At 48.0% G+C, this 27,105-nt stretch overlaps 3 protein-coding genes across 3 annotated transcripts; 2 read left to right on the top strand and 1 right to left on the bottom strand.

Annotated features, from left to right (window-relative positions):
* Positions 1–2,807, top strand: pdcd7 (programmed cell death 7; the record flags this gene model as incomplete). Its single annotated transcript, XM_079217428.1, has 5 exons — positions 1–1,002; positions 1,261–1,399; positions 1,625–1,855; positions 1,942–2,029; positions 2,318–2,807. The coding sequence occupies 5 exons, from the start codon at positions 1–3 to the stop codon at positions 2,448–2,450; spliced, it is 1,593 nt and encodes a 530-aa protein (XP_079073554.1). The 3' UTR covers positions 2,451–2,807.
* A 4,619-nt stretch (positions 2,808–7,426) lies between these two features.
* ubap1lb (ubiquitin associated protein 1-like b) lies at positions 7,427–17,216 on the top strand (the record flags this gene model as incomplete). The annotated part of the gene is made up of 5 exons (XM_079217153.1): positions 7,427–7,528; positions 8,214–8,792; positions 11,156–11,305; positions 15,375–15,476; positions 17,085–17,216. 5 exons carry the CDS (start codon positions 7,427–7,429, stop codon positions 17,214–17,216), a joined length of 1,065 nt encoding a protein of 354 aa, XP_079073279.1.
* A 1,279-nt stretch (positions 17,217–18,495) lies between these two features.
* Positions 18,496–19,980, bottom strand: kbtbd13a (kelch repeat and BTB domain containing 13a; the record flags this gene model as incomplete). The annotated part of the gene is made up of 1 exon (XM_079217427.1): positions 18,496–19,980. The coding sequence occupies one exon, from the start codon at positions 19,978–19,980 to the stop codon at positions 18,496–18,498; it is 1,485 nt and encodes a 494-aa protein (XP_079073553.1).
* Between the last annotated feature and the right edge of the window lie 7,125 nt (positions 19,981–27,105).

The raw sequence follows: 27,105 nt of genomic DNA, 5'->3' as shown, positions 1-27,105 counted from the left end.
ATGGACAACATGTACCGCCGCGCCGCGGCAGAAGCGCCGCCGTCGCCTCGCGGCTACGACGGCGGCTACCTGGAGGCGCCGTACGCCGCGCATGACCCGGCTCAGCCGGACCGCACCGCTCCTCCCTGGACACCGACGCGGGGATACGACGGTCACCCGTACGCGTTCAGATGCGACTTCCCAGCTCCGTCCCCCGCAGCTCCGGGCTTCGGAGCCTTCGGGTTCGACCCCTCCGTGCCGCCGCCTCCCTTCTGCCCGCCCGGAGCCTTCCCTCCCGCTCCCATCAGCCCGTTCAGCAGAGGAGCCCCGGCCTTTGAACCGTTTACCCCTCAGTTCCGACCCGGGCCCCACACGGCTCGGTACGACTTGGACCCCAGTCAGAACCAACAGCGCGACTATGAGGACTTCTCCGAGAGAGGAGCTCTGCTCAGGGGTCCGGGGCCAGCGCCGCGACCCGAGGACCAAGCGGCGCTGCAGCGGCGGCAGGACCTGCAGTGGCTCGGGCGTTTCCTCCAAGGCAGAGACAAGACCCCCAAGACCACCACGACCCCACAGACCCCCACGACCCTAAATACCCCACAGACCCCCACGACCCCACAGACCACCACGACCCCACAGACGCAGCCGCCACGCAGCAGCGCCGCTCTGGACCCCAGGGCGGCTCTGTACCGGGCGGCCTCGCTCGTCTCTCGGCTGGCAGAGACCTGCGAGGCCCTGAGGACCAGCGTGGAGGACGAGGCCGGCTGGGCGGACTCGTACGTCACGGCGTTGCGGGTGAAGACGGAGCTCCAGGAGCAGCTCCAGAGCCTCGGGGACGGGGACCGGCTCGCCCGCTGGAAGGCTGAGGTGGCCCGCGTCGCCAGGAGGAGGGCTCGGCGCCTGAGAGCCAGAGAGGCGCTGCGGGAGGAGGAGGCGCTGCGGGAGGCCCAGCTGGCCGAGAAGGACGCGGCCATCAGCACCTGGAGGCTGCAGCAGGTGCAGCGCGTGGAGGAGAAGAAGAAGGTACCCTCCGTTGTGTTGTCAGCCTGGATGAGATTGTTATTGGGACACAGCGTCAGTGTGGCCTTAGCGTTGTATTATAAAGCCCAACATGGAGCCTTCAGCTCAGGTCTGATCCAAACAATGTAAGTCAGGTTATGAGCGTGGACAGGTGACGTCTGAGGATTTGTATTCACACATTCCATTAAAGCATTAATCCCCTTCTCTTAAATGCTCATGCTTGTGTGTATATGATATATATAATATATTCTTGACCCACAGGAGCAGGAGCTGAAGCTGGCGGCCGACACGGTGCTGTGCGAGGTGAGGAAGAAGCAGGCGGACGTGAAGAGGATGCAGGACATCCTGAGGTCTCTGGAGAAGCTGCGCCGGCTGAGGAAAGAGGCCGCAGCCAGGAAAGGTGAGCACCTGGAGCATGTAGCATGTAGCATGGCTGTAAGGAAGACACCTGTAGCATGTAGTAAGTGCTGTAAGACACATGTAGCATGTAGTTAGTGCTGTAAGACACATGTAGTGTCTGGCTGTAAGGAAGACACCTGTAGCATGTAGTTGGTGAGTTAAGGAGAGTCGGTCCATTCAGAAGTCAGCAACTGTGTGTGTGTGTGTGTGTGTGTGTGTGTCTCAGGTATCGACACGGAGCAGGAGTGTGACGAGGCGTTCAGCAGCAGACTGGAGCGCCTGAAGTTCGTGATGACGAAGAGGACGACAGTGTACTCGGCCGAGGAGAAGGCTCTGATGGTGATGCTGGAGGGAGAGCAGGAGGAGGAGAGGAGGAGGGAGCAGGAGACACGGAGCAGGAAGGAGAGGGAGCGCCACCTGCAGAGGAAACGCAGAGTCAGCGCCATGCTGTTCGGAGGTAACGGCGTCAGTCCTTCAGCAGCCGTGTGATCAACCACACGCGTGTTGCTCTGTCCTAACATCGTGACCTGCGTTGCTCCTCAGATGATCCTCCTGCCGGTTCGGTTCTGCAGTCCTTCAGAGAGTACCACACGCAGGCGGAGCGCTCGCTGCACGCCTTGCTGCAAATCAGGTTCCTCTTCACTTTCACATAATCATATCCATAAGACAGAGTTATGGTATGGCCACATTAATAAATACATGTGTAGGATGAGTGTCTCTTCTGGTTTATAAAGGTAACTATCAGACATTGAAGCATCATCGTGTTCTGTGGCGTTTGAGCTGCGTTGGCATGGAGACCGTACAGCATGAACGATACAGAGCGTGAACATGGATAAACACGCTGTAGTCACGCATGTTGTTGTCATGAGCTTCAGGACGACATGCTAACTAGTCAGGACTTTGGTGTGTCTTCTCTCAGGAGCGGCTGGGATACGTTTGTGGTTCCAGCGGATCATCCCGACGGTTCTCCGGTTCCTCAGGGGTGGATCCTGCCAGACGCCCCGTCAGACCCGGCCTGGGCCTCCGCGCTGCTCTCTGCTGACGCCGAGTGAGCTGCTTCCTGTGAACCACCACTTCCTGTGAACCACCACTTCCTGGGATCCGCTTCCTGGGAACCACCACTTGAACCTGAGCCCATCGCTGCAGCGGTCTGGGAGGAGCTGCAGGGCGTGTGCAGGGCGTGTGCAGGGCGTGTGCAGGGCGTGTGCAGGGCGTGTGCAGGGCGTGTGAACACTGCTCATGCGTGTGCAAAGGGCTTAGAACGCTCTGTTAACCTCATTAGGGGATGAGATGAAGAAGTGGTGACTTTCAGTCACGATGATCTCAGCCTGGAGACCGTGGTGAGGTCACAACGCTGCAGAAGGAAGCGTCAACAAACAAACAAACAAAGCCTTTAACTGCGTCTGTTCCTCTGAGGCCAGAAAACCTTCTGTCCACAACGTTTACAATACGGGTTTCACTGTGATGATAATAAACACCGTTATTCTCTTTCTGTTGTTCAGAGATTCTGGTAAAAACTCAAATGAATGGCTCTTGTTCTTTTTTCTTTGTGGAAAGTTGACTTTGTGTTTCTTCTCGTCAGCGACACACTGCTACTGACTGATGCATTCAAAACCCACCAGTTAATGTCTGGCTTTGTTGTATTGTCTTTTATAGTATTCAGTGTGAGCAAAGCAGTCTGGGTAACGCTCCGTCATGTAGAGAACCCTCCTTGACTGGAATGAGACCAGGAGGTCACAGGTCATGAATGTTCACAACGAATGGACAGGACAAAGTGGATTACCATAACATGCGGGTTATAAGGCGCACCCTTTTATGAGCCGCATCTACTCAATTTAAAGAAAAGGTCGTATTCAATCTTAAACAAGCCGCGGCAGTTTATAAGCTGCTGCTGCTGCTGCTGCTACTGCTGCTACTGGCCGGGCGTCGAGCCGGGGCTGGTCCCTCAACCTTCGGTGGTTGTCGAGGAGCTAGCTGTCGTGTTTTTAAATACACATGAGAGATGAGAACAAACTGCTGTTAACTGTAACTCCTTTATTCCTCGGCCGCCATGCTCTGACCTCCCGATGCAGTCACAGGTTGCGCTTCCCACCTGAATCCTCCCCTGGGTCCTAAGGCCCTACATGTACTATTGTTCTGAACATCCATTAAACATACGTGAACAAATACCACACTAGCTGCTGCAGCTAATGCTGACAATACTATTTATTTTTGTGCTGAATTTTCAGTGTTGTTTACTCAAACGGTGTTCGTTAGCTCGTCGTGCGCTAGCTTGCTAGCTCGTCGCTAGTTAGCTCGCGCGCTGTGGAGGTGGTGGGAGAGGCAGGGGTTCCCTCGCCTTCAGACCTGCTTTCCATCGCCTCCTCGGGTGAGTGTGGTGGCGTCGGTGGGTGAGAGGCACCGGGGGGCGGGGAGGACAGCAAGGAGTTTGGCTGCTGCTGAGAGGACCCTCTATTACAGTGAGATCACTCATGACGGGGATTTGGGAATATTTCACGTAAATTTGGTACCGTATGTCTCTGCAACTGCTGCTATATTTAGAATCGGAAAAATCCTTAAATAAACCGCACCGATATTTAAGCCACACGGGTCAAAGTTGAGGGGAAAAAAAGAAAAAAGTTTGGCTTATAACCCGAATTTTACGGGATATATCTATGAGTCCACTGTGTATTATCTGTCCTGCTTTCACAGTAAACATGAATAACCGCAGGACGCTGTGTTTGTCTCAGCCAGCCGTACGTCACCGTGTTCCTGATCCTGTAATCTGTCTGGACGGCAGGCCTGTGCTCTTTGGTGACGTCCTCTTGGATTACTGTTTAGTGTCAGTCTGAGCTACACACACACACACACACCTGAGAGGACGGCCCGTCTGACAGCAGCTCCAAGACAACAGGTGAGGTGACTTTTGCTTTACTAGAACATTTAAATATAGTACATGTACTATTACTTCATGTGCAGAGAAGATCACAAACCGCTACATACATACATACATACATACATACATACATACATCAGCTTGTACTTTCACTGCTGCACTACAATATAAACTACAATCTATTCATTGATTTAAGATGGAGACGTTAGATACAGCGCAGAAAATACATGTCTGCTATATATATATATATATATATATATATATATGTACTGTATATATTATATACATGTACTGTATATATTATATGTATGTTTATATTAAACATGTCAGTCTTTAACTGGTCTGCTGGAGCTCAGGTGTGTTCATGTCGTTATCGTGTAGCATTAGCATTAGCTTCTGTTTAGCACGATGAGCTCACAGCCTCTTCCTGGCTGTGGTAATCAGTCTGGACCGCCTGCAGAAGATATGTGAGGAGCTCTCAGGCCAGAGGGCCATGCAGCTGAACGCTTCCTCAGCATCACTGCTGGTCTGGTCCCTGCATCACATGCTGCTGGTCTGGTCCCTGCATCACATGCTGCTGGTCTGGTCCCTGCATCACATGCTGGTCTGGTCCCTGCATCACATGCTGCTGGTCTGGTCCCTGCATCACATGCTGCTGGTCTGGTCCCTGCATCACATGCTGCTGGTCTGGTCCCTGCATCACATGCTGCTGGTCTGGTCCCTGCATCACATGCTGGTCTGGTCCCTGCATCACATGCTGCTGGTCTGGTCCCTGCATCACATGCTGGTCTGGTCCCTGCATCACATGCTGGTCTGGTCCCTGCAACACATGCTGGTCTGGTCCCTGCATCACATGCTGCTGGTCTGGTCCCTGCAACACATGCTGGTCTGGTCCCTGCATCACATGCTGCTGGTCTGGTCCCTGCATCACATGCTGCTGGTCTGGTCCCTGCATCACATGCTGCTGGTCTGGTCCCTGCATCACATGCTGCTGGTCCCTGCACACCTTCATTGTGTTACACTCAACAGTTTAGGAAGGCGGAGGTGTGAGCAGACAGGTTTCCTGGGAACGGACATCTGATTTAGCCTTCAGCTTTTCTCAGATCTGACTGAACCGCTCAGTGGCAGAGTCACATGTTCCTCTGTCTGACAGCAACATGACGGCCCTGTGCAGCCCAATCATGCTTTAGGTAACTGAGAGACAAAGCTGAAATTTTCATAGAGAATACCCCCATACATTCATATTGTACTTACACAGGCTCATTCAATCTAAGGTTAGCTCTAATCAGAGTGTAATGACACTAGATTTAAATGGAGTAAACCCAGATTTAAAATGATAATAAAGTTTAATAACTATGGAGATACTTGCTGACCCAAATAAAAGCACATGCATGTTGGCCCAGTGAGTGGCTCTAGCTGGCCGCTCTGTGCTCCTGAACACAACATGACATTGTTTGCTAAAGAGTCAGCTCGTGAGCGTTACTCATGACTCTCATCGAAAGATGCTTCAGAGTCCTTAACTTCCTGAGAGGAACCCTCTTCTGCTCGGTCCATCTGAGGTGGTTTTAAAAGCTAACCCTCCTCAGGTGGAGGTTCACAGGTGACCCTGGATCACAGCTTCACTTGGAGCTTGAAGTTGAATGTTTTGGTACAACGCAATTACATTTAATCTGCGTTTAGTCAAAACTAAAGTTACGTTTAAAGAGATGACGTGGCTAAACGCTGGCTGAGATGAGAGTGGCTAAACGCTGGCTGAGATGAGAGTGGCTAAACGCTGGCTGAGATGAGAGTGGCTAAACGCTGGCTGAGATGAGAGTGGCTAAACGCTGGCTGAGATGAGAGTGGCTAAACGCTGGTGGAGAAGAGAGTGGCTAAACGCTGGCTGAGATGAGAGTGGCTAAACGCTGGCTGTGGCTAAACGTTGGCTGAGATGAGAGTGGCTAAACACTGGCTGAGATGAGAGTGGCTAAACACTGGCTGAGATGAGAGTGGCCAAATGCTGGCGGAGAAGAGAGTGGCTAAACGCTGTCTGAGATGAGAGTGGCTAAACGCTGGCGGAGAAGAGAGTGGCTAAACGCTGGCTGAGATGAGACTGGCTAAACGCTGGCGGAGAAGAGAGTGGCTAAACGCTGGCGGAGAAGAGAGTGGCTAAACGCTGGCAGAGAAGAGAGTGCAGAACGGTTGAGCGGAGCTGGAAAAACATCAAACTACAAGTTCATGTTATTCACATGAAGGAACTACTTTCATCTTTTCTTAACTCATGGGAAGAGTTGTCTCCTTTCCTGGCTTGGTAAAGGTAGTTAACAAGGTGTGGGCGTTCTGGACCGCTATAGCATCTTTAAAGAAGTCAGTCCACTTTGGTTTGAGGCTCAGGCCTGAAGCGTCTCGGCTCAGAGATCAAATGATCTTTTAATGTGCGGTGATGCTCAGGAATGCTCAGCTCTGCTGACCTCAGAGCGGTGACCTCTGCCCTCTGCAGGCTTCACGTTGGGCGTAACAGCTGCCCTGCATGGTTTAATTCATTTTTACTTCTGCGCATCATTTTCATAAATATATGAAAATGTGCGGATAACATTTTACGTTTGACCACAACCAGCAACGTTGACATCTAATAGTACAGATAGGTTTAAGTTCAGATAAGTTTTCTTCTTAAATGTTTGCAACCAACGGGTGAATGATGAAATAGTGTTAAAGTGCTTTGAGTGGTCGGACAGTGTAGGTCCATTTACCACCACTAGGGTTAGGGTCGCTATGGAAACCTACCAGGACCATGCTGCCATGCAAAGAACAACTAGCCTGCTGCTTAGTTACAACTAATACAACCAAGACAACACACAGCTCAGTTAGCGTCTAGAGTTAAAGGTTCAAGCGTAGCTCCCTCTCCACAGAATGGAGACGGATGATGAGAACGTGCTTTATTAAATATTAACGTGTCCCACATCCCTAAAATGGTTGTTCCCCAGTCTTGGCTTCATTTAAAATTTGGTAAAGGGAACGTTGACAGTCGGCACAACGTTGATTAAATGTGTTTCAATGTTAAAAACATGACTTGTACAACGTTGATTTAACTGTGTGTGTGTGTGTGTGTGTGTGTGTGTGTGTGTGTGTGTGTGTGTGTGTGTGTGTGTGTGTGTGTGTGTGTGTGCGCGCAGGATGGACGGCGTCCCTCTGAAGATGCCACCGGCCTCACAGGAAGTCAGAGGAGACGTGGAAGTGGTCGTCCCTGACTACCTCAGCAGGCTGCAGGACACAGAGGTGTGTGTGTGAGTGTTCGTGTCAACGTGTGTTTGAGACACACACACTCAGCTGCACTGTGTGCGCCTGCTCTCTTCTTGTTTAACTGTATTTTGCTTCTCTTTTATTTGAACACATTAAATGGAATATTAGCTGAATCTGCATTTCCTTTAGATCGAGTTTCACTTAATTGTTTAGCTATTTGTTCATTCAGCAGCTGAAGGGACAGGTGTGTCTCTCAGGAGTGGAGAGACCAACAACAGTGCTCAAAGAGAGCATATTGGACTCACGTTGATTGTGTGGAACAGAGGCTTCATCATCAGCTCAGTAATGTGAACGTGTAAATAAACAACTAGAGAACAAGCTCACAACAACTAAAAGATGATAACGTGTAAAGTTGTGTTCACTTCCTGTTTCTACTGCAACAAAGTGGACCCAAAGTGACTCGATGCAGACTTGAGTTGAGGACTTGTGACTCCACTGGTCATTGACCTGTGAATGACCTGCATGAAGCCATTCATCCCTTCAGCATGTTGAGCTTCTGGCTCCATGTCATGTGATGTTCTGTGCAGTTCATTGTAGGCGTGAGCGGTTTGAGGGTTAAGACTAGCGGGGTATAACTGTAAAGCGTGGCATCCAGCTGAAACAGAGAAAAGGCCATGATGTAGTTGAGTCTGTCACTAACGTGTGTCTGTCCATGTGGCAGTACGAGTTCAGCCTGGAGAACTGGGTGCTCGCCGGGCTGCAGAGCGGCTTCACCAGCCAGCATCGGCCCCAGCTCTCCTCCTCGTCGGGGCCGCAGCCGTCCTGCCCGCCGTACTGGATGATGTTCAGCAGCCCGCAGCAGAGCCGCCTGGCCAGCCGCCACTGCTCCGACTTCTGGGAGCCCAACCCTCGGCAGCGCTCCCACAGCCTCAACCCCGTCGTCCTGCGCACGGAGCCGCCCACCTCTGACTCTGAGGACGAGGCCGGGACAGGTGTGTCTGGTGAAGGCCGCTTTGGTGAAGAGAGTCCTGCTGCTTCAAGGCAGCGTGGTCAGAGGAAAGCTCAGAGAGCCTTCGTCCCGGACCTCCTGAACCCTCCGGCCTGCCTCAGCAGCCTGCCTCACCAGCGCAGGAGGAACCTTCGACAGTGCTCCCTGTCAGTGCTGGACACGTCCCGGCAGCACGGCGCCAACACAGACAGCCCGTCCTCAAACACAACCCCCACCGGCAGAGGACCCACCAGCAGAGCCAATACAGTGGACTGGCTGCCCAGCATGGACCACCACTACAGCACGCACATGGTAAGAGTTAAACACCGTACACCCCAGCTCATTCACTCCGCTCGGCTTCAGCCAATGGGCTTGTAGCTCCGTCCCTGCTTCTGCCAATCGACTTGTAGAAATGTGATGTAGACATTGAAACATGAGGGACATGTTCTATTGTGACCAATTGATGTCAGAGCATAGAACCCTGAGGTTAGAGCATAGAACCTTGAGATCAGAGCCTGGAACCCTGAGGTTAGAGCATAGAACCCTGAGGTCAGAGCATAGAACCCTGAGATCAGAGCATAGAACCTTGAGATCAGAGCATAGAACCCTGAGGTTAGAGCATAGAACCCTGAGGTCAGAGCATAGAACCTTGAGATCAGAGCATAGAACCTTGAGATCAGAGCCTGGAACCCTGAGGTTAGAGCATAGAACCCTGAGGTCAGAGCATAGAACCCTGAGGTTAGAGCATAGAACCCTGAGATCAGAGCCTGGAACCTTGAGGTCAGAGCATAGAACCCTGAGGTTAGAGCATAGAACCCTGAGGTTAGAGCACAGAACCTTGAGATCAGAGCCTGGAACCCTGAGGTCAGAGCCTGGAACCCTGAGGTCAGAGCACAGCACCTTGAGGTCAGATCCATATTTCTTCACCTGCTGGCGGGCTGGTCCTAGTCCTGGTGCTCGTCTTCATTTTAGACACACACACACACACACGCACACACACACACACACACACACACACACACACACACACACACAGTGAAGGTACACATGGTCCAGTGGGCCTGAACATCCTGTATGTATTATACATACAGGATGTGTAGGGGCGTGTTATTGAAATGGTGTTCTGATTCATGTTCTTCACAGGAAATGAGTCTGAATTTGAAAATAAATAAATAATCGTACAATGTTTTTTTGGGATAAAAAATAAAAACGGGTCCCACAGGCCCGACACCACACCAGGGTTAAGTGCTGTTCTCATGGCATCATTATAAGCTAAGTCTTTGTAGGCTTATAGAAGTCTATATACATGACTCTACTTCTCTTGATGTATTCCCTCAGTAAACATGAGCTTATGTCTCAGTCTCTAGTTTCAAGTCTCCTTCAATACAGCATGATGTTCATTCAGTAAATGATGACCTCACTGAGCTCTGACCTCAATGTGAGCCAGTCCACCTCAGCATATGGTCGGCTGATCGGATCCCAATGTGAGGAGATTCCATCTTGGATCCTACAGAACAGTGAATCTGGCTCCATGACACACGTCTCCTTGAGAAGACAAGTTTACCAACCAGTTTATTTAGTGTGGTTGTTCTTAGCTGCACCCTCTCGTGTGCCTTCTGGTTCCAAAAACCAAGATGGCTGAACTCCAGACTTAAAAATGGTAGTCCACAAAGCAATGGTTGACCTCACGTGACTCCATCCACTTTTATACAGCCTTTGATGCTGTCACCAGCATCTGATGCTAGGCTGTGATTTAATCTGGAGAGTGCTTAGAGAAAGCTAACGCTCAGGAATCCACCGTGAGGTTTACTCTGGCCTGAAGAGCAGACTATTAATACAACGTAAAGCTCAGGGCATTACCTCTCCTGAGGCCTACTATAAATCTCCACACATGAGGGACAGACGGACTGAAGACACATCCGGACCGGCCTACACAGCATCATTGGTTGGACTGTGTTCATGTTCAGGTTGGCGATGAGTCAGTCTTCCTGCTCCTGCATGTCAACACTGAGTTAGCTGGAAGGGGAAACCATCCCAACCACTTTTTTTTTCCGATTCACATTTCAAAAATACGTTCAGGGATCTGCACACTAAAAATAGACGGCGTAAAGTCTGCTCCTGAGTCCAGCCGGGTACAAGAGGTTCACCCGGAGCAGCAGGTGTTTCCTTCACCCAGCACAATGTCTAACATGTGTTCTCAGACCAATGGCCTGCTGGGTCCAGCAGGGAACTCCCTCAGAGATGCTGCAGGAGGATGTTTCTGTACACGCATTAGAGGGTCATTAGAGGGTTATCTGTCAGGGACAGGAGATTTGTAACAGTGGTCATCCTGCATCAGCAGAAACGGCTCATGAACTGGAAGATAACGGCTCCGACCTTTTCTATGTTGAGCAGCTGATGAGGAGTTTATCGAGTGAATGGAAGGAGCTGCTGCCACATTAAGCATCTGATCAGGGCTTCGAGGAATTATGGGACTTCTTTAGGGCCTTCCTCATATTCCTTTGTCTGTTTTTGTTCTGCATTCTTGTGTTTGCCATTTGTGTATGTTTCATGTATATAATGTCCAGTCTGTAAAATAGGAATGAAAGACTCCGGGACGTTGGGATCAGATTCACTACAACTGCTGCTGCTATCTCCTCTGTTAGCACACTCGCTCACTGTCTCCTGTTTCCTAGAAGGCCTCTGGTGTGGACTCGTCAGCAGAGCTCCTGTCAGCTCTGAGTCCAGAGGAGAGAGAGCTGCTGGGGGCCATCACCGCCCGTGGTTACCCGCTCCGCACCGCCATCCTCGCCCTGCAGAAGACCGGCCGGCAGACCCCGGATCAGGTCAGTGAGCATCACGGACTTTAAGACGTGATATTATGAATCACTTTATGACCCGCCCTACTCTGCCTCTGATTGGCTTACCCTGATATTCTCACCCTGACCCTCACCACTGTGACTCCTCATGCCGAAACCTAACCGACCAGTTCCAGCATTAGCCACCAGGGGCAGAGTAGTGCTAGCCTTGCCTTCGCCATGGTGGATCCTTAATGAAGCATCCTGGGCTGTTGCTGCACACTGCTTTGGATTTTTAAAGGGCCTTATATATTTCAATATATGAATCACTTACACATAAGTGTAATATTATAACATGTACTGCTGATGTAACAATAGGACAGCTTGTCTTAACCATTCCTGAATGGGAGCCTGAAGTTAAAGAGCCAGTTATATATATATATATATATATATATATATATATATATATATATATATATATATATATATATATATATATATATATATATGTGCGCCAAATATCTGTCAAAAAATCTCTCTCCGAGTAGTTTTACAATAAATCATCATCTCTCGCTCATCCGGATCTAACAACAGTTGAGGTGTGTGTGTGTGTGGGTGTGGCAGTCGGACCAAATGCGGATTTGATTTAAATCTCTCAATACAAAGGATTTGATTTAAATCTCTCTTGTTATGATACACTGCTGGAATATTTCGTTCTATTTTTTTTATATATGATTTATTTGTAGAAATTACAAAAAGACTTTATGTACAATAGACCTCACAAATAAGGAGTGAAAGGATAACATATCAGACAACCAAATGGTGAGGGTACACATTACAGCCCCACTCCCCTCGCCTCCCTTTCCCAAAACAAATATACAACAAGGCAAATTGATACACAAACAGAAAGGAAAATTATAAAAGCAACCATAACCCAACATCAACAACTGGCTGTTAAATACTTGCAGTGGCAGATAATATTGTAAAAAAAAATGCTTATTCTTACTATCCCACCTTCTCTGACCTTAAACTCTCTCGCACACATACACACACACACACACACACACACACACACACACACACACACACACACACACACACACACACACACACACACACACACACATATCCACTTGCATTAATTGAGCAATGTAAAGACTATAAATAAGGAAACATATCCATAACAATAAATAATACAAAAACATAGAAAAAAATAAAAAAAGATATATATATATATATAAAAAAAAAAAAAAGTCTGCGGAGCTATTTTAACCTTAACCTATTTTTACCTTATAAGCACCAAGACCCCCGCGCCTATTCACGGAAATGATTTTAAAACATTATTTGCCCCTATTAGTACCTGGAAAGTCACAAAACGGCCAGATTTTTTTTCTTTCTTTTTTCAGCGGTCGTTTCTGAGTCCTTTGGCGAGCGGACACTCAGTGGATCGTCGGACAACGCACATTGTCCAAATAAAGCACCAGTCAGATTTACTTATAACAAAACAATCCAACTAAACTGCGGCTCTGAAGCACCGCTTCTCTCTGCAGAAGCACCCAAACTCCCAGCTGTTCTCCCCGCGCCGTCTCTCAGCGTAATTCCAACGACTCGCTGTCAGCTCCGTGCACTTTCCACGGCGTTCGTAAGGTTCCACAAAATCACGAATAAGTACCCTTTACAACGTCGGATTTAACTAATAAAAACATCTCCGTAACCGTCCGGGTTTGTAGGAGTCTAATGCTGCGTTCACACCAAAGCGAGTGAAACGAGGGCGTTCACACCAAAGCGAGTGAAACGAGGGCGTTCACACCAAAGCGAGTGAAACGAGGGCGTTCACACCAAACGCGGAAAATTGCGCCGCGACAAAGGGGGCGTGGCTTATCTTTGTTGCTTCTCTCCATGAAAGGAGCTTTCATTTCCGCTATCGACCATGGAATAAATAACCACTAGTTCTGCTTTATACTTGTTGAGGAAGTCCCAAACATGTGGGAACATGAAACGCCCTCGTATTTGGGTTCATAGCATCATCCGTAGCCGCACACAGCTCGGTGAATTTCACCGATTCCTCCAGGAACTGCGTCTGGCTTATCTCCGTAAAACAGTTACCGTTTCCTTCATCCACCATGGAAATAACCACTAGTTCTGCTTTATACTTGTTGTGTAAACTCCACATACGTGGGAATATCAAACTCCATGGTGTCTGGGTTCATAATATTATCCGTAGTCCCACAACAGCGTCTGAATGAATCAATTTCTGAACTGATTTCCACAGTTTTTTTCTTCTGAAAAACCTTCGAATCACCCCAACACTTTGTTTTTATTGCAGATTCGGGTTCTTTAGGGCCTGTTCTTTCCAAAATTCAGTTATTAGTATGTGGGACGTTGGTAAGGGTCTGAAAATAATACAAGTATTAAACTCATTTGGGGTTCATACGACTACTTGAACTACTTGAACACGGTGAACTCTGAGAAGAGTTGGGGGGGCATGGTGCTTAAAGATGAAATCCACCCTTCTCTTTGTTAACAGTGACGTGGTTGTTCAGTTCATCTGTGCGCTTCAGTGAGGGTCGGCAATGCCAAAACATGCAACCCTCCATGAGAAAGGCATAAAGTAAATCCCCGACCAAGTCCGGTTCTCCTCCTTAAAATAAGCAAAACATGTCATAACTTTTCTAATTTCAGCCTGAATTCTTCTTGTGCTGGCAGTACAAATCTAGCAGCAGAACTCTGCTGCAAGGCAGCTTTCTGTTGACACACTGACCAATCCCAGCGCTTGTTAATGGTCACGCTGGTCCAATGATCAATCACACGTCCATGCCATTTTGCAGGCCTGGTACGTCAAAGAATCCGCCCAGCTTGTCAAACTAAAGATCTGATTGGTTGAAGTCCATGACAATCAACCACAGTGTCCACTCTCTGTGAACTTTAATCTGCTAAGGCTTAAACTGCTTTGCTGACATAAACACCAGAGAAACAGCTGTGCAATGAGAAAATAAGATGATAATTATAATACATGTAATGTATTTGTGAAAAACAATAACATTATAAAATAGCCATAACTTTGTGATTCTGTTTAGGCCAGCAGAGAAGGCTTACAGGCCCTGATGGCCACCACTGAGATATATATATATATATATATATATATATATATATATATATATATATATATATATATATATATATATATTCCCTACAGTTGTTTTCTAATAGCTGAGAAGATGAACTAATATATATACTAATAGCCAACTGAAGGTGGGCATGAAACCAAAACACGGCATAAGCCGCTTTAAGCCGCTGTATAAATAGACCTCAGGGCTCCACAGTCTGATCAGAATAAGACACAAGTCACATACACACTGGATGAATTATTAATATTAGCTTGTATAGGCTAATTCAGATCAATGTGGATCCAACTTGAGCAGCTTTAAAGTTACAAAAGCAAACACATGCACGTTTGAGTTAGTGATATGAAACCTTCATTCAACATTGTGTTTCATGACAGGTTATTACAACACTGATCACACAAGGAGTAACTAGATGTCAGTGCTGGAAAGTAACTATACTTTTATGAAAGAACTTTTGTGGTATTTGTACTCTACGTAAGTATTTTCAGATGGAGTTGTTATGTATAAGGCATGATATATATGTTTGCGGTTGCAGCTTCTCATTTCCTGCTTTTCTTCTAAGTTTGATTTATTTGTCATAGTTCAATAATTTGAAGGTATGTATGACGCAATCTGGAGATGTCACTTTGTGCTCTAGTGATGGAATCCTCAGTATTCTCTTTTACTAACCAATCAATGATGAAGAAAATAATTAATCAATAAGTACGTATGTTTACTTGACTAAAGTAAAATATCTGAATACTTCTTCCACCCCTCAGTCTAAACATGAGTTACTATTATTATTACTGTATTATATATTATAATTATATTATATATACTGCTTTATTCATTATCAGCCTTAATGGTTCTGTCTCACACCAGGAGAACCTTTAGTTGAAAAAGCTTCTTTTGGTTTTTGACCCGCAAGATGTTGATTGTTATCATTAGTGTGTGTGTGTGTGTGTGTGTGTGTGTGTGTGTGTGTGTGTGTGTGTGTGTGTGTGTGTGTGTAGATCTTGAGTTACCTGCTGGCCTGTGACCGTCTGTGTCTGCTGGGTTACGATGTGCTTCTGGTAGAAGAAGCTCTGGAGATGTTTCAGAACTGTGAATCAAAGGTGAGCTGTGACGACACCATGAGTCCACTTCACTAGAGACACCACTTCACTAGACACCACTTCACTAGACACCACTTCACTAGAGACAACACTTCACTAGAGACATCACTTCACTAGAGACACCACTTCACTAGAGACACCACTTCACTAGACACCACTTCACTAGACACCACTTCACTAGAGACACCACTTCACTAGAGACAACACTTCACTAGAGACAACACTTCACTAGACACCACTTCACTAGACACCACTTCACTAGAGACACCACTTCACTAGAGACACCATTTCACTAGAGACACCACTTCACTAGACACCACTTCACTAGACACCACTTCACTAGAGACACCACTTCACTAGACACCACTTCACTAGACACCACTTCACTAGAGACAACACGTCACTAGAGACATCACTTCACTAGAGACATCACTTCACTAGAGACACCACTTCACTCGAGACACCACTTCACTCGAGACACCACTTCACTAGACACCACTTCACTAGACACCATTTCACTAGACACCACTTCACTAGACACCACTTCACTAGAGACACCACTTCACTCGAGACACCACTTCACTAGACACCACTTCACTAGACACCACTTCACTAGACACCATTTCACTAGACACCACTTCACTAGACACCACTTCACTAGAGACACCACTTCACTAGAGACACCACTTCACTAGAGACAACACTTCACTAGACACCACTTCACTAGAGACACCACTTCACTAGAGACACCACTTTCACTACAGACACCATTTCACTAGAGACACCACTTCACTAGAGACACCACTTCACTAGACACCACTTCACTAGACACCACTTCACGAGAGACACCACTTCACGAGAGACATCACTTCACTAGAGACATCACTTCACTCGAGACACCACTTCACTCGAGACACCACTTCACTCGAGACACCACTTCACTAGACACCACTTCACTAGACACCATTTCACTAGACACCACTTCACTAGACACCACTTCACTAGAGACACCACTTCACTAGACACCACTTCACTAGAGACATCACTTCACTAGAGACAACACTTCACTAGACACCACTTCACTAGAGACACCACTTCACTAGAGACACCACTTTCACTACAGACACCATTTCACTAGAGACACCACTTCACTAGAGACAACACTTTCACTACAGACACCACTTCACTAGAGACAACACTAGAGACACCACTTCACTAGAGACACCACTTCACTAGAGACAACACTTCACTAGACACCACTTCACTAGAGACACCACTTCACTAGAGACACCACTTCACTAGAGACAACACTTCACTAGACACCACTTCACTAGAGACACCACTTCACTAGAGACATCACTTCACTAGAGACACCACTTCACTAGAGACAACACTTCACTAGAGACAACACTAGAGACACCACTTCACTAGAGACACCACTTCACTAGAGACACCACTAGAGACACCACTTCACTAGACACCACTTCACTAGAGACACCACTTCACTAGACACCACTTCACTAGAGACACCACTTTACTAGACAACAGACTCGTTGGTGCTCATGTTATTGATGAAGTGTGTTAAACGTGTCGGTGTCGTCCTCTCAGGCCGAGGAGTTCCTCCACCTGCTGGCTCAGTTCCATGAGATGGGCTTCCAGCAGAGCGCCATCAAAGAGGTTCTGCTGGTCCATGAGAACCACCGAGAGCGGGCACTGGAGGAGCTGATGCGTGTGGCGTGATGCGCACACACACACACACACACACACACACACAGTCAGTGGTGATGATGATGATGGTGGTGAGGAGGACGACAAAGACAATGATACGATATATTGCACATTTTCATTCCTGTGTTTATTAACATTGTGTTCATGTCTGAGTGGCTGAACTTGTATTATCTGTGTCTGAGTAGTTGTGTGTGACCGATGTATTAAAGAAGTGTTTTAAAGATCACAAAGGCAGTGTTGTTTCTTTAATTATCATTCATAAACGCTGTATGTTCTGTGCACTGTTAAATTCTGGACTGAACACGGAGTTAAACCACAATCAATGAAGACAGAGTCGTAGTAAGTTTCACCCATTTACTGTCACTCTTTTCCCTCATCATGCTGCGAAAACTGCAAACAAAGTCAACACAAACATTCAGTGTACATTCTTAAACATAACATTTCACAGGAGTAAATATACATTGCATCTTTATACATTTACAGCACTCACGACATTGCCTCTACGATGCTTCCCCTGGATGCGGTCCACTGTCAAATGTTACTCAACCGGAAGTGATGTCACAAACAGGAAAATCATATTGCCAATAACTCTGTCTTGAAATAAACCCCATTAATTAAACAAACATGACATTGAGAATGCCGTAAAGGCAACACAAGCGCTATTAGCAGGTTTCTATTTGTATTCAAGTCTTTGCTCCTCTGTGTTGGGCCTCATTTGACCTTGTTTCCCAGAGTGAATCCATCTGGGAAACAACTCTGCGACTTGTTTTCTGTGAAAACAGAAGCCGTGTCATCAGGGACTTTTCCCACCAGCAGGAAGTCAACGTCACCAACCACTGTGTGCTGCAGACTCTGAGATGCTCCGACCATCACGTCCCAGCAGTGTGCTGGCAACAGTTAACAGTTTAGCAGGTACATACAGATTAACCCCTCACTGTGGCTCAGTGGTGAGCAGGGTCGTCCTTCAATCAGAGGATCGGTGGTTCGATCCCCGGCTCTGCTAGCCCATGTCGATGTGTCCTTGAGCAAGACACTTAACCCTACATGTCTCCCATAGCTGTTCTACGGTGTATGAAAGTTAAATAATCTGATGTGTGTGTGAATCCTCTCATCAGTGTGTGAATGATCATGTAGTGTTAAAGCGCTTTGAGTGGTCGGAAGACTAGAAAAGATCTCTACAAGTACGGGTTCATTCTACGGGAAAACTGTGCGAGTCCAGTGAGTCCAGCAGGAACTCATCTGTAAACATGTCTGACCTGGGGGTTTGTTTCAGACCAATGTCTCCTACAGGCTACCAGAGCATGGGGAGGATCTGGGGAAGTCTCTGGCGGTCTGGACCTGATCCACAGACTTTTCCCATGGTGGAGACAGGGGCTTGAGGCAGCCTCATCAGAAATGTATATATGGATCCGATCCTGCCAAAACCTTCCATCTCTCGCTTCACTCTCCACTTGTCTTCCTCCACAGAATACTCCGTGGTCACCTGCCGGCTGAGTGTGAACACAGAGTCTCCTCGGCCCACGGCCGTGAGCAGGGAGCCTTTGCTGTTCCCGTACTGGCCCGCCATGGCCGTCCACTGGCCCGAGCTCAGGTTGTAGCAGTCCATCACACACAGTAGGAAGTCGTCACAGGGCCCGTTGCGCATCACATACAGGTTATCTTTATGGGCCACCATATGAAGACCATAACTGTGCTCCCGGATGAGCGTGGTGACCAGAACCCACTGATCCCATTCATACACGTACTCGTGGATATCGGAGGCCCCTTTACCCCTCCAGAGGCAGATGAAGATCCTGTTCATGGCTACAGCAGACACCACCAGGGCGGTGGGGCAGGGCAGGGGGGCGACAAACCGCCAGCTTCCCGTGGACACGCTGTATCTCTCCACAGACGACAGCGCTTTCATGTTGAACTCGCCTCCGATGGCGTAGAGGCCGCCGTCGTGACCGATCAGAGTGAAGTTGTAGCGTAGCTGCTGGGAGCCACAGATGGTGGACCATGTGTTAGCTGCAGGGTCGTAACAGAAACCGCTCTCGACTACCTTCTTGCTTACATCCTGCACTCCTCCGATGATGTACAGTTTGTTGTCCAGGACGGCCACGCCTGCCATTGTCGTGCTGGTGCTCACAGGGAGATGAGTGAGGACCTTCCACTCGCTATGGTCCTCGTCCAGGTGGCAGACGGTCCTCTGGAGGTCCTGCAGCCGCTCGGTGGAAGGCGAGTGGCTGCATACGGCCATGTAGCTACTCGGGAGCAGGGACTCGATGTACTCCACCAGCCGGTTGGGTAAGCTGTGCACTTCCTCCTTCAGGTCGCTGTACATATCTCTGATGAATAAGGCTGAACCGTGGTAGAGCTCCCACACTCCGTACGTAGCAGCCGTGTGGTACATGAGCAGGCAGTTCTCAGAGTTGACGATATGGATCAAGTGCTTGGTGAGAGCCGGCACCTGCAGAAACGCCGTACACTCGATGGCTTCCACGATCTGGTCGCTGCTAAGCGTGGGGCGCTCCCCGCCCAGGACCCGCAGCATGACCACAAAGCCCAGGACCCCCACACACTGCAGGTGGACCTCTTCCTGTTGGCACTCTCTCATCCCTGACTGGAACAACGCTCTGAAGTACTCACAGTTCTCAGACAGAAGGCTTTTATCCACCGTGAAAGAACGGTCGGCGATGCTGACCCTCAGGCTGTCCGGCGGCTTCCCGTGTCCCGGCTGCTGGCTGGAGCTCGGGCAGCTGTTGGACTCCATCACCTCAAAGCTTTGGATCTTCATTACATTCCAGCTGAAATGCCGCTCACAACACGATACAGGTACTGCACGTCAGTGGTGTCTCAGCGTATGCTGCCTGAGACTGAGCCCCTCCTGTCCAGAGCAGATGCTAGCTTACAACAGACTATACATAGCAGCCGGACGTGTGACAGTTCAGTGCATTATGATGACATGCAGCCAGAAAGAGGAGCCGGAGCATGGCGGGGTCACTGTGAACGTACCGTCAGTCATGTTGCTCTTTGTCTTCGGCTGACGGCTCTGGAGCAGCTGAGGATTTGTCCTCGAGCTGCAGGAACAGTCCAACTGGAACAATAGGTCGTTCCCCTGAGGCGCATAGTGGGCATGCCACTGGGACATGAGGACACTGGGACATGAGGGCATGTGGACATGAGGACACTGGGACATGAGGACATGAGGACATGAGGACACTGGGACATGAGGTCACTGGGACATGAGGACATGAGGATGTGAGGGCATGAGGACGTGAAGGCATGAGGACATGAGGACACTGGGACATGAGGACGTGAGGACATGCAGGACATGAGGACACTGGGACATGAGGACGTGAGGACATGCAGGACATGAGGAAACTGGGACATGCAGGACATGAGGACATTGGGACATGCAGGATATGAGGACGTGAGGACATGTAGGACATGGAGGACACTGGGACATGAGGACGTGAGGACATGCAGGACATGGAGGATGTGAGGACATGCAGGACATGCAGGACATGAAGACACTGGGACATGAAGACACTGGGACATGAGGACATGCAGGACATGCAGGACATGAGGACATGCAGGACATGAGGACTTGCAGGACATGAGGAAATGCAGGACATGAGGACACTGGGACATGAGGACATGAGGACGTGAGGACATGAGGACATGAGGACATGCATGACATGAGGACACTGGGACATCAGGACATGAGGACGTGAGGACGTCAGGACATGGAGGACATGGAGGACGTGAGGACATGCAGGACATGAAGACACTGGGACATGAGGACATGAGGACATGCAAGACATGCAGGACATGAGGACATGCAAGACATGCAGGACATGAGGACATGAGGACATGCAGGACATGAGGACATGCAGGACATGAAGACACTGGGACATGAGGACATGCAAGACATGCAGGACATGAGGACATGCAGGACATGAGGACATGGAGGACTTGCAGGACATGAGGACATGCAGGATATGAGGACATGCAGGACATGAGGACATGCAGGACATGAGGACACTGGGACATGAGGACATGAGAACACTGGGACATGAGGACACTGGGACATGTAGGACGTAAGGACATGCAGGACATGAGGACACTGGGACATGAAGACACTGGGACATGAGGACATGCAAGACATGCAGGACATGAGGACATGCAGGATATGAGGTCATGTAGGATATGAGGACATGCGGACATGCAGGATATGAGGACATGCAGGACATGAGGACATGCAGGACATGAGGACACTGGGACACTGGGACATGAGGACACTGGGACATGCAGGACGTGAGGACATGCAGGACATGAGGACACTGGGACATGAGGACATGCAGTACATGATGACTTGCAGGACATGAGGACACTGGGACATGCAGGACGTGAGGATATGCAGGACATGAGGACACTGGGACATGAGGGCACTGGGACATGTAGGACATAAGGACACTGGGACATGAAGACACTGGGACATGAGGACACTGGGACATGCGAGACATGCAGGACATGAGGACATGCAGGACATGAGGACATGAGGACATGCAGGACTTGCAGGACATAACGACATGCAGGACATGCAGGACTTGCAGGACATGAGGACATGCAGGACTTGCAGGACATGAGGACATGCAGGACATGAGGACATGCAGGACATGCAGGACATGAGGACATGCAGGACATGAGCACATGCAGGACTTGCAGGACGTGAGGACATGCAGGACATAAGGACACTGGGACATGAGGACGTGAGGACGTGAGGACATGCAGGACATGAGGACACTGGGACACTGGGACATGAGGACACTGGGACATGAGGACATGAGGACGCGAGGACATGTAGGACATGGAGGACACTGGGACATGCAGGACATGAGGATACTGGGACATGCAGGACATGAGGACGTGAGGACATGCAGGACATGAAGACACTGGGACATGAAGACACTGGGACATGAGGACATGCAGGACATGAGGACTTGCAGGACATGAGGACATGCAGGATATGAGGACATGAGGACATGCATGACATGAGGACACTGGGACATGAGGACGTGAGGACATGCAGGACATGAGGACACTGGGACATCAGGACATGAAGACATGGAGGACGTGAGGCTGTGAGGACATGCAGGACATGTAGGACATGAGGACGTGAGGACGTCAGGACATGGAGGACATGAGGACACTGGGACATGTAGGACATGAGGACGTCAGGACATGGAGGACATGAGGACATGCAGGACATGAAGACACTGGGACATGAGGACATGAGGACATGCAAGACATGCAGGACATGAGGACATACAGGACATGAGGACATGAGGACATGCAGGACATGAAGACACTGGGACATGAGGACATGCAGACATGCAAGACATGCAGGACATGAGGACATGCAGGACATGAGGACATGGAGGACTTGCAGGACATGAGGACATGCAGGATATGAGGACATGCAGGACATGAGGACACTGGGACATGAGGACGTGAGGACATGAGGACAATGGGACACTGGGACATGAAGACACTGGGACATGAGGACATGCAAGACATGCAGGACATGCAGGATATGAGGACATGCGGACATGCAGGATATGAGGACATGCAGGACATGAGGACATGCAGGACATGAGGACACTGGGACATGAGGACACTGGGACATGTAGGACGTGAGGACATGCAGGACATGAGGACACTGGGACATGAGGCCTCAGTCATATCATCAGTTTGTACTAAAATACCAGACAATCCAACCGCAGGAAATGTGCTGTGATTGAAACGAATGTCATGCTTTTGGTTTGATCTATGGACTCAACAGGGAGTTGTTAATACTAACAGCACACAGAGCTCAGGCCCATGTGTGAGCATTGCCTGCCACCTGCTGGTGGAACACAGGAACTACAGATGTCAGTTCAGAGATAGGAGCATCACATGCACAGAGACTAATTCACACACTTCAGAAATGACACAACTATCAGAGCAATACAAACTAAACAGAAGCCACTGACAACAAAGTAAAGCCACTGACAATGAGAGAGATTGAACAGGAATTCAAAGTAATTTCTCTTCAGGACATATTCAAATGTATTCATAATGAATTATCTTTAGCATGATGTCCGTAGTAGAGTGGTTGTAAGAACAGTGTCATGTCCTTCATCGAGTGAACGCCGTCATCAGCGGTTACCAGACGCCTGAGTAAGGGAAAGTCAAACATATTGTTGTGGATTGAAACAAGTTGGTGTGACTTTTGGCCACCTGTCCTGCAGTCACAGTTTACATCAAAGTTAAAGGATCTAGCGGCCACTAGTGGCGAGTTGTAGATTGCTAACCAACTAAATACTAGGGGTGGGGGGAACATCGATACAGCATCATATCGCCACACGGAAGCCAAGTATCGATCTTTTATTATATCAATTATAAACGTTTTGGTCCTCGAATAATAAAATCAATTAGTCCACTAGATGGTGCTGTGTTTCGGAGGGCCGCCACACTCACCCTGCTCAAAGGATTCAAGATCTTCTGACTCCCTGACACCCTCTGGGACCACTGGCTCTGTGAAAGACCCTGCCGCACAGGGGGTGGACACAATAACATGAACAGCTTGACAGTGAGTGCACAGACATGTACTTGAGCCTTGTGGTTAAAGGACGGCCAGCGCAGCCCCTGAGTCACATACCTTCTGATGATTTGAATAGTTTCTTGGTCTATCCAAGTCTTGACAATCCTAATATGGCCTTGACAATACACCACATCTCAACACAATTCTGTAGTGACACGCTTTTTTCAATTGGACAAAAGAGAGGCCCCTATTGTATTGCACCTGGAAGTAAAACCTATTTGGTTAAAGCCATGGAGAAACACTCCATTTGAAACAGAGAACAGCACACAGCTGACCATTAGCATACCAACTGTCACACAGTAAAACTTTAATTTCTTTTGACTTGGGGATCACTGTTTAACCCCCAAGACTGAGGGGACGGTCCGCCGTGTATTGTCATTTCTGAGGTGTCCTTAAGCTTCTCTTATGGTCCTCCTCCTGTTTTTAGGGTTTCTTCTTTTGAACATTTCTCTCGTTGTACCTTGAATCAAGTTATTATAGTTATTATAATTATTATAATGGTGGCATTAACACCGTTTTCCTTATCAACTGCTGAAGAGGTGGAACAATATCTTACAATTTTCAACCGGCTGGAGAAGAATGAACCCTGTTACATATACAATGATGTAACTCATCAGATAGATGTCAGATTGGCAGAAGCCTAATCTCTCCCGTCATTATCTCCTGTTCTCCTAATCTTAAATTATAACATAACGGTATAATATAATAATAATAATAATAATAGCAGCAATATAATAATTAAAATTCTTAAATACATAGACACAGAAACAGATAGATCAACATGTAGTATTTGGAAAGAGGCTTTCCAAGTCTCACTCAACAGAGCTGAGGGAGCAACACTTCAATGAGTTGTCCCTTTCATCCAATAATTTACTGATTTCATTCTGATGTTTCTAACGTATTCTTAGTCGATCAGTTGCCTAATCAGCCGTTTTGGTCTCAGTCGACTAAGACTTCTTTTATCAAGTCAAGGACGGCAATGATTCCTCTCACAGTTTGGGATGCATCGTATTCACAGAGCGTTAGATGAGACCGTCACCATCTCTGTCTCTGTCCTGTCTCTGGTTACCGTTAGCATAAAGACTGAAGTCCTGTCTCTGATTACCGTTAGCATAAAGACTGAAGACCTGTCTCTGGTTACTGTTAGCATAAAGACTGAAGTCCTGTCTCTGATTACCGTTAGCATAAAGACTGAAGACCTGTCTCTGGTTACCGTTAGCATAAAGACTGAAGTCCTGTCTCTGATTACCGTTAGCATAAAGACTGAAGTCCTGTCTCTGGTTACCGTTAGCATAAAGACTGAAGACCTGTCTCTGGTTACCGTTAGCATAAAGACTGAAGTGCTAACGCTGCCAACACAAAGTATCTCATTTGTTTAAAATGCACACAAATAGAGATGTAAGAAGAGTTGATCTCTGTGGGGAGGTTGGAGTTTAATTCCTTGACATCAACAGTGTATCCGTCTACTCAGCACATCTTCAGCACAGCGCAGGCTTTGAGGCAGTCAGTGTTTAGTTCAGGTCAACACAACCTCACTGAAGTTACAGCATGAAACCACAACGTGTTTTTACTTTGTCTAGTGGATGTTACAGCTGTTGGTGGGCCTGTTATGGAATAGGACAGGTCTTTCCCCTGAAGCCAGTCTTTATGCTAAGCTAAGCTAATCATCTCAGTTAGTATCAAGAATAGCTTGATATTATGATAGAGAACATCTATGTGATAAATATGATATATATATATATATATATATATATATATATATATATATATATATATATATCATTATAAAATGATATATTTATACAGTGTTTCCCACGCATAGACTTTGGAGGACCGCCCAGGAATATTATTAACAGCTGCCAAGTATATTTGGCGACCCATTTCAGCATTAAAATTTTTGTTTCCGTCCAAGAGAAGGACGCCATCCAGGATTGATGAACTAGTGGACTAGTGGCCTGCAGCCTGGGGCCTCACATGATGACCATGCAGGACTGCGCTGGCAGTAGTTATTAGCCTTCAGGGCTTTATGCCAGAGCAAGTTGATTTAACCCAAACTAAAGTTACCATTGGGGTTGTTGCCTAAACCTGAAGAGATTTCTGGCAGAAAGCCCTGAAGGAAAATGAGTCCCATGTGCATGTTGAGGAGGTTTATTCACATCTAGAACCTGCACGCCATTGAGTATTATTTCAGTTACCTGCAACATATCCACTTTAAATCACAGAGCCCAGAACAACACAACACCATAAAGGTAAGGTTAGAGTTAACTAATAAAAGATGGCTGACCCGCTTCAGGTAGAATCTACTTATTAACTTTTTATTTTTTTTAAACAAAGCATTGCATGGAAATACACAGTTCGACATGTCGGATTAAAGGAGTAAACAATCTTCCTCGTGACACAACTCATACTCACACGGCATTTCCCTTTAACATTGTGCCTACATTAAACTGATGATTGTTGTGGATCTTCAGTGAATGTGGACATAACCTTCTCAGGATTGATTAGATTGATTCACCTGTTGGGCTGCTGTGAATGTGGGGAGTCAGCAGGTTTTACAGACCTAATGCTTTGTAACGTCATGGTAACACACATCACCAGGTGGAGCAGCGGGGGTGAAGGAACACATGAGGGGATGAACACATGAGATGGGATCTGCTAACTGCTTCAGCGCCGCATGCCGTGTTACAGCTGACATTATTCACACCTGCTGTTAGAATCTTCACTCCATCGTCTTCACCGCCTCTTCAGGCTCCAGCTCCTCCTGTTTCTCCTCCCGTTGCTCCTCCCGTTGCTCCTCCCGTTGCTCCTCCTCTGAGTACAGGCAGGACGTGTTGCCCTCTCCCCACGTGACCACGATGCTCCCGGCTTTGAGCTCGCTCAGCTCCCCGTTGTTTCCCGTCATCCTGTGGAGTGACGGCGAGGGTTTGCAGCTGCTGTCGTCGGTGAGCGGGGAAATGATCTGCTGCTCCTCACTCCTCTGGGCCACAGCAGCAGCTGCCTTGTACTTTGCAATCTTCCTTCTGTTTCTATGGGAAAAGACAGAAGCTGTCACTCGACAGTCTTTAAAATATCAATAAGTGTTGCCATGAACATGTCATTGCATACTTGTTGGCCATGGCTCCCATTCCCAGCAGCAGGAAACCAACCAGAAGGCAGACGAAGGCCAGTCCCAGCAGCACAAACGTCCATATGGTCTCTGTAACGGGAAGAAAACACACAGCTCACATGAAGACGACAGTATAGCACTCAACAATAATTATTATGCAACGCCAA

The sequence above is a fragment of the Taurulus bubalis genome (assembly GCF_910589615.1).
Source record: "Taurulus bubalis genome assembly, chromosome: 4".
Taxonomy (NCBI): Eukaryota; Metazoa; Chordata; class Actinopteri; order Perciformes; family Cottidae; genus Taurulus; species Taurulus bubalis.
The sequence above is the reverse complement of the archived record's forward strand: the minus strand, read 5'-3'. Positions and strand labels throughout refer to the sequence as shown.